Source organism: Peromyscus eremicus, chromosome 7 (genome assembly GCF_949786415.1).
Source record: "Peromyscus eremicus chromosome 7, PerEre_H2_v1, whole genome shotgun sequence".
Classification (NCBI taxonomy): Eukaryota; Metazoa; Chordata; class Mammalia; order Rodentia; family Cricetidae; genus Peromyscus; species Peromyscus eremicus.
The window spans coordinates 63,709,809-63,722,309 of NC_081422.1; the positions used below are offsets into that span (position 1 = coordinate 63,709,809).

General features: G+C 47.0%; 1 protein-coding gene across 1 annotated transcript in view; it reads left to right on the forward strand.

The window, feature by feature from the left end:
- Positions 1 to 219: 219 nt before the first annotated feature.
- The window catches only part of LOC131915158 (nuclear receptor ROR-alpha), a 91,136-nt gene continuing 78,854 nt past the window's right edge, over positions 220 to 12,501 (forward strand). The window contains exon 1 of the mRNA XM_059268182.1: positions 220 to 346. Coding sequence (XP_059124165.1) covers positions 319 to 346 — 28 coding nt within the window. The 5' untranslated portion in view covers positions 220 to 318. The remainder of the gene's footprint in view (positions 347 to 12,501) is intronic.

Genomic DNA, 12,501 nt, shown 5'->3' on the forward strand with positions numbered 1-12,501 from the left:
CCCGGGAACGCAGGAGGGCAGCACCGTGTCGGGGTGGGCCGCTCGCGGTCACCTGCCCGCGGGGGCGGGGCGCGGCGCCCGGGCGCACCCGCCTCCTGCCTCTCGCTCCCGCCCCGGGAGGAAGCGGAGGGGCGCGGTGTAAACAGAGCGGCGGCCGTGATGTCAGCCGGTCACATGGAGCCTCTTATGGCTCGGGATGGCTCTCGGCGGGCGGGCAGCTGCGGCAGCTGCTGCTGTGGCTCGGGCGGCGGCGGCGAGAGGGGGCTCCGGGGTCGGACGGTCGGCTCTCCCTGCGCTCTCCGCACCGCGGCGTAAAGGATGTATTTTGTGATCGCAGCGATGAAAGGTGAGCTCCGGGGGGCCCGCGGAGACTCGGGTGGACTAGCGGCTCCGGGGGGCGGGGAGGAGGGCAAGCAGGGGGAGGGGTGGGCGCGCCTGCCCGAGCGCACGTACAGCCTGGGGGCAGCTACTCGAACCCAACGGGGCCACCACAGCGTCGCCGCTGGAGCCCCAAAGGAAGGATCGGCCTGCCTCGGGTCGGGGGAGCTAGACGCACGGGCCCGATCGCCCCTCTGGCGTCTCCTTAGCCGCTGTCACTCGCCTGGGTGCGCCTAGCACCCGGCGGGGCTCCCCAAAGAAAGTTTGCCCAGAGTCGCAGAGCTTGGGACGCGCCAGGAGGGTCTGGCAACCCAGAGGAAGCTGGGGACGTCCACACTTGAGTCCCCAGGGCCCGCACCCCGGGACAACTCTGGCCTGTGTTGGGGGAGGAGCGGCGGCCAGGCCGGGCCCTGCTTGCTAACGCTGGTGGTGTCATCGCCGGGACTGGTTAGCGTTCCAGGCCTGGCGTCCGAGCTCCGCACGGCCACCCCACCCTCTGCTGCTCCGAGCGCCGGAGCTCCCGGGCGGCCAGCGGGTTGGGGAAGTGCAGCAGCTCAGCGCTGCGTCCCCTGGACGCCGCCACTTCCGAAAGCGCGCGGGCCCGAGCCAGCCCCGCGCCCCGAACGTGCCAAGACGCCCTCGGCCGCAACCCCGGCCGCAGCGCGCCCCGACTAGACACTTAGATTTGTGCATGGATGTAGGGAGACAACCTGATCAGTCTACGGGATTGGCGGGCCGAGGCCGAGATTAGACTGCGGCGAGGGCCTATGGCCATAGGTTAGCCGCGGTCAAGCCTCCGCGCCCCGGGCCTTCCTCCAGGAGCTGGTGTCTAGAGCTGGGCAGTAGTACCGTGGAAAGGAAAGAGGAAAATGGTTTGCCGGGACGGCTGGCTTCAGGTGCCCCAAGGTGAGGCGGGAAGAAGCCCAGGCAAGTCAGGGAAGTTTGCGATGGAGACAAAGTTTGGAGGTGCGCAGGAAGTTGTTTGTGCCGCAGGGAGAAACAGACACACACACACTTTGACCATTGCAGATGGCCCTGGAAAGACTCAGCCCGAAGCACTCTGCGCGATCGTGAGCCTGCTGGGTCCTCACGGGCGGATAATCTGCCCTAGCAGTGTGCAGGCCCCGTCGCCCGGCTTGGGGATTTAAAGCTCCATCTGTCTGTGGCACAGTGACGGCTGTTCTCAGGGGCAACAACTGTGCGCACCCCGAAGGTCTTGCGGGGGTTTTGCCCGCCAGCGCGGGCGACCCGGTGCTCGTTAAACGTTTGCTAGATTTGGGATTATTTCATTGTTGCAATCCAGGATGGACACCCGTACCATATCTGCGCAGGGTTTACTTTCAGATCACCGTGTGTTTTTCACTGGAGATTGGGTGGCATCTTTTATTAATTATTAACAGGTCGAAGCATTCGGGACGCCGAGATGAGCTGGCGGTGTGCGATGAAATCTTTCTGTAGGATGCGCCCACGGCAAATTTAGTGCCTTTCCCCTACCACTGGCGGGAAGTGAGACTGAATCACTTTTATAATATGTGACTGGTATAGCAAAAGAGGGAAGAGCTGCCTGTGATCTTAAGTGTGTGAAATTACTGGGGAAGGAAAGGTGTTGAGGTTTCTTATTATGTAAAAGAAATCTGTTTCCCCTCCCCAAAAGAAAACCTCGGTATTGCTTCCTCTCCTTAAACCGGTTAAGTGAAAAGTGACATCAGAAGCCGTGAAGCCAGTTGTATTTTGTTCCCTCACCTCCCTAAATTAAAAAAGAAAGAAATTGCTGTTTGGGAAGTGTCAGCGATCGTCCCCATCCATTCTATTTACATTCGAGTTGATTGGGAGAAAGGTGAGAAGCTGAGGAGACTTCTTTTTAATTGCCTTTCTTCCTGCTGAACAGTAAAACCCTCAAACATTAAGGAAATATCTTTTGATGATGTTATTGGAGGCTGATTTTTTTTTTTAGTAAGTTGACTTGGTTTTTGTAGGTCTAGTACCAAGTGAAATTCTAGCCAAATCCTCCCTGTGATAAAACCCTGAGATCCTCAGCTTCTCCCCCAAACACCCCCCACCCACACACAAACCCTTCTTGGGAGCATCCTCTGGCTTCCTAGATTGATAGCATTGTCGTAGAGAAAGGAAAAAAAAAATGTTGCTTATACCTCCTGGCAGTGAAGTTTCCCTTAAAACTCATGCCCTGGGTGTATGTGTTATCAGGGGGTTGGTGATAACAATTAGGATGTTTCGGTTCCAGCATCTCTACCTACAATCTTGTGTCTTCACAGGATTGACTTGCTTTGGTGCAAAATTTAACTGAAGAAAAATAGTTGTGGGAAAGCAAGGAATGCCGTAAATGTTTCCATATCAGATTTAAGGGAGAAAGAAAAAAAGAAAGAAAGAAAGAAACTGGCCTGGAATCATATTAAATACTTCCCTGCTGCCTCTTGGTTTTAATAGTTAAATTGGTTCCATATGCAGGAGTTTACATAATTAGATTTTTTGTGCGAAACAGGAAGGCTCTTCTTCATAGTATAGCTTTCTGGTGTGTAGATGCCTGTGAACAGAGGATGAGAACAAGCCACTATAAAAGAGAGGCATCCTCTTTGTTGCCTGATTTAATGATGTTTAAGAAACATCATTAAATCAGGCCTTTTTGAACTCACCAAAGAAGCAAATCCTTTCTCTGTGTCACTTGTCAAATTAGTTTAGGCTTAAAGTAGTTCCATGCTTAGGAAGTAATAACCTTGAGTTTGAGCAATTTTCCTCTCAGCTGTCAGTGTTGTTTGTTTGTTTGTTTGTTTGTTTGTTTGTTTGTTTAATTAATTAACAACAAATCCCCACTACCGTTTGGATTGCTCCTTGGGCACAGGGAAAGAGTGGGGATGATATTTAGTACTGAGGCAAGGGGTACTTGTTCTGGTCATCATGAAAGTGTATGGGCCAAGTGCCACTGGCTGGTAGCTGAGTGCTGAAAGACTTGGAGCCGGGCTGCTGGTATCCTATGGCTCTGCAGCCTCTGTTTGTGTAGAGGGACCTTGGAAGGCTCAAGGCGCCAGTGTAAGCTTCCATCCTGTCTTGGTTCCTTCCTCCAGTTTGTCACACAGGTGCAAGGCACCTTAAACCTTGGCAAATGCTCTGTATACTGGTGATTCCTGTCACACTCCACGTCAACAGTCTGGAAAAATTTCGCTTTTGTTTTTACCATGTGGAAACTGAATTCAGTTCCTAGTCTCCTTGTAAGCATCATTCCTGTGGTAGCTCTGACCTGGGATTTGTGTCCCATTTAGGGGACCTTTGATGGCTAGAACTGTGACAAAGTGATGATTGGACCTTGAAAAGCAAACATTCAAATGGCCGCCACTGCTGAGCCAAGTGTTATTTGTCTTTTTCTCTTGTAAAGAGGATTCGGTTCTGTGGAGGACAGAAGGGCTGGGGTCCGAGAGATGGTTCATTGGGTGAGGGCACTTGCTGTCAAGTCTGAGGACCTGAGTTCTGTCCCTGGAACCATTGGCCTCTGACCTCCACATGTGTGCCATGGCAAGCACATACCCACACGTCTATGGATATAATAAATAAATATTAAAAATAATTCAAGACAGAGGTCTGAATTTGTGCATTGGTGGCAGGGGAGCCTTGATTCTCCACGGGATGGTGTCTAAGTGCAGTTTTCGTAGGCAGCCTCTCAGTGCTGTGTATTTCAGTCATGTCACAGGACGTGCACAGCAACAGTAAGCTGCTGTCAGGTGCTGTGCGATCAGCTCAGCTGAGCGCTATGATGCTGTAAACATTGCCCAGGCGGAAAACAATGCGATCTCTAAGCAAATATATACTGTGGAATTTAAGTCCTGGTTTTTTTATGCTTGGTAGAATACCTTTAAATGTATCAACAGTTCTCTAGTCCTCTTTTCTCCCATCTTTCCATTCCAGACAGGGGAATCACAATACCAACCAGCAAGATCAGTAAATAGATCTTGGCCAAACGTCTGGGGGAGCATCCGTGGGCTTTGTAACTAGCTCTGTGGCTCCTAAGAAGATAATGTTTAGAAAGGGCCATTTGTTAGGACAAAAGTTAACTTCGTGGAGGGATGGGTGGATGGATGGATGAGTCTTCTAAGATAGATGTGGAGTTCAGTTTTCTTAAAATTTTGACCACCAGTAAAGTCCCTTGGATAGAATTTATTGTCTGGGAATACTCTGTAATGGAGATGCTTTGGGCAGGCCTGGGGTAAGCTCAGTTGGTAGAGTGCTAGCCTCGTATGCACAGGCCCTCTTCCCTTAGCACCAAAAGAAAAGAGAAAGATGGATTTTTTTTTATTTTCGAAATACTCACAATTTTTACTGCAGAAAAATCAGGGCTGCTTTAGTCTGTATGTTTCGTATTTGATCACTAAAAACCGTGATCTTTTTAGTCACAGCAAGCCAGCAGGTACACTGATTTTTATATTTTTCTAATTTAAAATATATTTTTGAACATTCCCCTGGGACGTCAAGTATGAACTGACATTTGATAATGTTTCCAAGTCTGTACACTGGTCCTGTGAGGATGGACAGACAGAGTCTCTGCCCCATCCAGCCACTCCTTGAGTGTCCTGCCCATTCATTCCGGCCTTTTGACTAGTGGATGGAGAGATTCCCAGTCTGAGCTCTCCATAACTATCAGTATTGTGTATGACATGACAGAACGGCCTTTTCCATCAACTGTCAGAGTGCCAGGCCTAGAAAAGAGGTATCAATGAGAGCTCATATTAGCTAATGGGCAATATGGGACAAAAAGGCAGTGGAAATATTTTGTTTCTAGCTTGTCTTTTTTAAGTGAAATGTTAGCCCCCGTCAGGTTGTGAGATAGCATAACTTCAACCTTTGTGCTCATGACTATAAAAAGCAAGGCCAAGTTTACTCCTGCCAGGGCTCTTCTTTGGTCAGATGCTGACTTTCCTCTGAAGTTTCCTAGGCAGTTTCCAAACCAACAGGGACAGAGTATCCATCTGTGTGCATTAAGCTGCACTTCATGTCTCACACACACTCCTGCTTATGTTGTCTGAGGATCCCGTGCATGCATGAAGAAAAGGAAGCTCACGCAGGTGGGAAGCCATAGCCAATTTCTTTCAGCTGACACCTGGTAGAGCCTGGCCCAGGCCACTGAGTCCTACCATCTTCCTACCACCCCCTGAAGGAAGCCATAAAAATGTCCTGTACATAACTTTGCCTCTAGTTAGTATAAATGAGAAGTCTGCCATTTATATGGGGGGAAAATAGATTCAATTATGTAATGCTTTGCTGAGCCTAATATCTTTAAATTACTCTTTAATAAAATCAATTTTATATAAATGGAGTTATTCTTATTTGCTTCTCATTTCTCTTCATGATTTTCATTAAGCCTGCTTGCTATTAAGATCTGGGTGAAACCTAAGCTAGACTTTCCTAAATAATATAGACTACTATCATGAAGTTCAGCTGACCTGTGCAAGGAGTCCCAGAATCCAACCGAAGATGTGTCTGTCTGTCTGTGCCGTCTATCTTTAGGCAAAGGGTTTCCAAATGTGTCTTTTTATTTTAATATGCCTCGTGTGTTCAAATGGTTGTGAGCTGTGCCTGCAAGCATGGCCGTGTTGATAGGCAAGGAACATTGTTACACGCCGTTGAGAGACGCGGTGTCTTTCACGTCAGCAGAAATCGTTTTTCCTGAAGAGGTGCGGACACTCGCATCTTGCTGGGCAGGCACTTAACCTTTCCAGCTCCTGGATTGGGGTGTGCTGTTATTTCAGAGGCTTGGAGAGAGTTGAAATTTTTTTTAAGTCCCTCGGATTAAACACCCCATCAGTGAGTGGGTGTTCTCCACAACATTCCTGTGACATGAATGTCCTGTTACGCTTGAACACCTCCTAGGATGGGGAGCTCAGTATCTCTAGAGGTCGTGTATTCCATGTTGAATTAGAAAGATCATTTCCTATCAAGCAGACATCTCTGCCTTGTTCTTGTAATCCTCTGGTTCTGAGTCTGCATTGCAGTGCGTATGGGGTGCGTGTAATCCATCCTTGGAACTGAAGACTGGTAGAAACGAGCACGCACACACCTAATCTCTGCTGTCCCCTTCGACCCCTCTCCAAGTTCACGGTTCAGCCTTCTTATGATCTTGGTCAGCTTGGTCAGTTTCTTCCTCAAATGCACAAACACTTGACATTGTGATGCCAAGAGTGAAATCAAGGTGCCGGATGTGATATGGCTGACATGGTGCTTAACTCACCACATAGGAAAAAGGAAAATACCACTTAGAGATTTAAGAAAAAAAATACCTTGTTTCAAACATACTAAGGTATATAAAGAAGGCGCTATAATCCCACTGGGGATCAGTCTTTGTGGTAATCTTTGTAATTTGTAAAAGTGGGGGTCTTTATTTGACTTACATTGATTATTTAAACTATCCAGGAAAATAAAAAAAAGTCACAAAAATAATTATCGGAACATTACAAGCGCTTATGAGCTTTTTGGTTTTTTTTGCAAAGCAGTATCACATCTGAGACAAGGCTGCCCTCTAGTGGCTACGTGCACCTGACAAGCAAAAGCCACGTTGGTGCGATGAAATTCCCATCAGGCTAGTGGAAAAGGTCAAAGGTTGTGGATATTTTCTCAGCTGCTGTGGGGCATTCCTCACCAGATTCAAAAGTGTAATTCGTTGCCTTATGCAGTTATTAGAAATGACTGATTAGATAATGAATTTCTAATGTTTTCTTATTAGTAAGTAAGGGACATTTTTAAGAAACTTAAGCTCTATGAAAGCTTGTTTCTAACAGTCTGCTATGGATACTAAATTTGAGTGGCATTTGGTTTGTGAGCAGTTAAGACCTGTAGAAAAATCCTTGTCCTGTCTCAAAATTTTAACTTCTGTTCTATTCTCCTCTCTCTTTTTTTTTTAAATGGGTCAGTGAAATCCATCATTTTTTTTTTTTTCAAATCAAAATCTTTTTAGGAAAAAGAAAGAAAGAAAAAACTCAATAATTAGACTCACTGATGATCTTCTTGGCATCAAAACAATTTTAGACATGGGTGCAGAAACTGTTAGCTCCTTGGTTTATGAAGACCCAGATGGTTTAGTTCATTCAGTTAGTAGAGCAGAGCGCTTGCCTTGCATACAGAAGGCCCCGTGTTCAAGCTCCCATACTGCATAAAGCAGGTGCGGTGGGGCATTCTGGTAATCCCAGCACTCATGAGGTAGAGGCAGCAGGATCCAAAATTGAAGGTCATCCTCAGCCACATAGGAGGGCTTGAGGCCCGCTCCTCAAACAAAAGACAGGGCTCAAAGACAGATGGCCCAAAAGAACAACAAACGCACAAGCACTCGGTGTAGAATCAGAGGAGAGGGTTCATTCGCATAACATGGAGGCTCTTCAGTGAGCTTTGAGTGTCAACCGCGAAGCCATCAGACCTCTGTGGAGAAGCCAGAGGCCCAGAGTTCTGATTTTCCAACGAAACGCCGTGGGTGGGGGGACATCCCAGAGGTGTAAGAACACATGCGAGGGTGGGATTTTCGTTGCTCCAAGCTTGGGGCCCGAGCTGTCAGCGCTGAGGTAACCAAGATGAAAGAAAGATGCCTGCCCGTCTGCCGTGGCATTAAAGGAGGAGGGGTCTGGCTTGCTGCTGCTACTCGAAAGAGGCTGAGGGAACTTTTCATGAAAAACAAGGCGGTAACAACAAGAAGAAGGTGGGGGTGGGGCCAAAGAAACTGCTGTTTGCGCCCCTTGATCTTAGAAGTAAGACCGAGGTTCAGAAGTGAGGACTTGTGGTTAGGTTGAGATCAGTTATTGAAGCAAATTGTTTTGTTTTTTTTTTTTCAAAGTGTCCCACCCAAAAGTGTGATCCTCATACTGTTTGTTTGCTATTTTTTTTTTTTTTAATGTCATGGATTGTTATCTTCATTTCTCACTTCTGATTTCTACAGAGCACAGTGCAAACATAAATATTTATTTCGGACAACGCTTAGGTGTTTCCTGTATGCCAGATCATTCTGGTGCCACCTGTATGTTTTTATAGTCAGATTCAAGGCCTTCCTGTCAATCGGGTGTCTCGGGTCATGAATCAGCATTTTTAAAATATACCAAGATGTTGGCAGTCACAGTTAACCAGAGGAGACTTGTGTTGAGGATGTTGGGCGCTCGAATTTGTAGTTTCTCAGAGGTTCATGCCATTTATAACCAAGGAGACAGCGATCCCATGAAACATTAATATAATTGGGGAAGGCCAACTCTTACATTTATGTGTGAACATGGTTTTCTTTCAAGTAATCTAAGAGTTAACTATAAAATATCTGCTTAATGATCCTGCTTAAGACTAGTTCCCAAACCCTGGAGTAAAACTCCTAACTTAATTCTGTAACAGGCAGATTACTGGGTCCCACCTAGAGATGGCCTGATGGAGTCAGTGTGGGGTGGGGCCCAGAGGGTGGATTTAATCAGCATCCTGGGTGTTTCTGATGCAGGCATCCTTGGGCCTCAATTTGTTACACCCTTGTGTCCTAAGCTGTCAGAGCTGGGGTGGGCAGTGAGGTGCTCTTCTCCCTCAGTGGTCCCTGGATACTGTCATTCATCACCATCCCATGGGAAACATTCATTTGCATAGAGTTCTGCTTCTGGTGGTCTGGGCCAAAGCCAAGGAGTCAGTACTTGAAAAGTTCTTCTGGTGGTCGTGAGGACTGGATAGGTTTGGGAAGTCCTGCTCTGGCCTCCTACCTAAGGAAAGAAAGTGAGGTTCCCACAGTTTATCTTCAGGTAAACATAAGCTTCCCTTGGTCCCACTGAAAAGAGACAGAGATAGGTACCCAGAGTGAGGGATTTCTGCCATCACCTTGCTTTCCACAAGTGTGGAGGAAGAAGTGGGTAAAATGGTACCCCCAGATCTCCTAACCCCAAATGACCCAAACAGGAGAGGGTCCTGAGGCAGTCTAGGTAGCTGATAGAGGTGCCTGGGACACTGGCAACGCTCTGTACTCCTTTTTCTGCACGACACTGTCTGGAGTTGGGCCTCTGCTTGCAACATTGACTCAGTGAATTCCAGCCCTGTGTGTGGTGGGGACAGTATCTCCTAGGCAGGTGGGGGAGTCTACCACAGAGTCCAGATCAATTACAATGGAAACAGCAATGTCCTTTCCATGTTGCCTTTTTATATTTTTATTTCTTTTCAGCAACAAAGTAAAGATTCCCTACCCCTCAAACTCCCCAGCATTTCCTATTAACAAAAGGCCCTTTCTCAGGTATAAGCATCAACTGAATGTGTCTGTAGTGGCCAAGCTGGGAGAGTGGGGTTAAGGGAGCCGATTCCAAATAACTAGACACCCTACCTCTGACTCCAAATAACCAGACACCCTGTCTCTGGTTTCAATAACCAGACACCCTGCCTCTGACTCCAAATAACCACACACCCTGCCTTTTGTCCAGAGTGAGTTCTCATCTGGCAAAGCCAGTAAAAGTTGGACTCCGAGTGCTGGGGAGACAGACAACACTCCAACGCGCTCCGACCCTGGGAAGTGGTTGTGCAATACCCCATTGCTGTGGTAGCTTCAGTGCTGTGGGCTGTGGGGACGGTGGTGACCATGACATGTGTAGTCAGTGTCCTCAGTGTGTATGCTGTGGTGGGTGATGTTTAAGGAAACAGACCGACTGCCTTCCTATAGGTCACTGAAGGAACACGGCCAGTCTGACACAAGTATGGTGGCCTCGTGGATGAGCATGAGAGAGCTGGGTCACAGAGATTCCCCTTGCTAACTGCCCTGCAATAGGCCCAGGACAGAAGCTCAGAGGCCATCTGGTCCCTCAGCACCCAGTATTGTCAGAATATTAGACTAGACTGAGCTTCCAGAACATACAGGCTCTGTCAGTGTGAGAGATGGATCAGCATTGAAGAACACTTACTGCTCTTATAGACGATCTGAGTTCTGTTCCGAGCACACATGTCAGGTGGCTCCAGGAGCTCCGACACCCTCTCCTAGCCTCCTTTACTCATGTACATACCTACACACAGACACAGGCTTAAAAGTGACTTTTTTTTAAAAAAAACTATTTTATTTTTTATATATTTTTAATAATTTAATTAACTTTATTTTATGTGCATTGGTGTGAAGGTATTGGATCCCCTGGAACTAGAATTAGGCAGTTGTGAGCTGCCATGTGGGTTGCTGGGAATTGAACCTAGGTCCTCTGGAAGAACAGCCAATGCTCTTAACCACTGAGCCATCTCTCTAGCCCCCAAAAGTAAATTTTTAAAGCGTGTGTGTGTGTGTGTGTGTGTGTGTGTGTGTGTGTGCGCGCTATTTGAGATTCTGATGATCTTGATCTAATGGCATTGGTGAATATCAAGTGTTGGTAAATTTTAAGCTTCACAGATGATTCTGATTGAGAAATCGCTCAAGTTCAACACGTTTATTTTATGCGTGAGTCATCTGGTCCCCAGTGTTGTGACACCGTGTTGAGGAGTGGAAAGCCCCTTCGTGTGGAGAGAGGCAGGAGAAGATGAAGACATGGGTCCCAGTCCCAGTCTGTTGCATGGTAAATGGCAGGGTTTTTCACTTACATTCTTTCCCTGTTTGTAAAATTAGGAGGTTTTGACTGATAGATGTCAGGGTCTTTTCCAGACTTCCCTGTTTATGAAAATGTTTCTGGTACAGCTGAAAGGTGGGCTGGTGTCTAGTTCAGGAAGTGGGAAAGGCAGACAGAAGCCTCCTGACTTCTCCATTCCTTGTCCCCTGCCGTAATTGCTAAAGATACTTCAATCGGCTAACCAGCTCCTTTTGGAAGTGAAAATTCTAAGGTAAAGAGAGGTAATTGCTAGGCCAGCTATTTAAATACATTTTAAAACAAGCAGGCTTTCATTAATATTAACAAATATGCCCAGACTTAGTTCTGGCAAATTACAGCCCTGTTTTATCAAGTTCTAGCCCAAAGCCTTTTCCATTTTTGATGGTTGAGTTGAAACCTAGGGGTGGGGAGAGGCTGAAAAAACGAAATGCACCGAACAGCCTCAACCACTGTATTCCACAGTAATTGTATCCCTGACCTGACATGAAAGCCCGAATCCCCAAGAAATGTAATGTCTCCCAATTTGTTTGCGTTGAATAACAGGCGGGACAGTGTGCCTCCTGTGCCGTCCATTCGTGAAAAGAAAACACCAGAACTAAGCTCTCGAGTGGAGAAGATTCTGTCCCTCCTTCATCGGAGGCCGGCAGCCCTAAGACCTTGGGCTTCATTGCAATGTCAGATCAGAAAGAGAAGAGTCTGTTAGAAACCAGCATAGTGTGATATAAGCACCTTCAGTGTATTTCCTTTCTTTCTTTTTTTTTTTGGGTGGGGGGGAAGGGGATGATATTCAACATTTCCGGGAGTGATTAAAACAAACTTTGGAGAGAGAATCTGATTGGAGTTGGCACGTGAAATTAGAGTCATATCTTCAACGGTGATCTTTAAAGATGAGCGTGTTGCCGGTTCTCTGGTTGGGTAGAAATTTATGGGGAAAGCAGGCTTCTATCCAGCAAAATTTTCTTCTAACAGAAGTTTCCTGTTTCTACCACCGCAGAGAAACAAAGTTGATTACCATTGAGTTAAGAGGGTTCAAACTTTTGGCAGCCTCTCCAAGCCCCCCTGCTGCTGTTCAGCCTCCTCAGACCCTTTTGAAGTGGCTCAGACATTTCTGTGTCATTTCAAATGGCTGCTTAGGAGAAACACCACCGACTGAACTCGTTCTGACTGTTGAGATGGCTCGAGTGTTTTCGGAATGTTTTTATTTGCTAGAAATCTGTTTTGCACTTAAGCTTCTCTTGTTGGAGAAGCTTGGTTACCAGCCATCTGATGATGCCTCGAGGTGTCTGCAGAAAAAAACGTGGGTGCCACAATTATATGAGCACAGCCCTCCCCCACCACAGATAGCATGGTAATCAGCAGCAATGGGGAAAACATGTATTTAAGGATTTGATGCTTGTAAAAGAGGGGCTGTAAAGGAACATGGTTGTTCAGATGTGAGAAGTGACTGGCGGCTCTCCTTGTAGGCATGCTAGTAACAATAAAGTCTCCAAGTTCAACATCAAAGCCATCTTAGTTTACTCCACCAGTGACTTGCACATCAAAAGGGGAGCTGAAGACAAAGAGAGTGCAT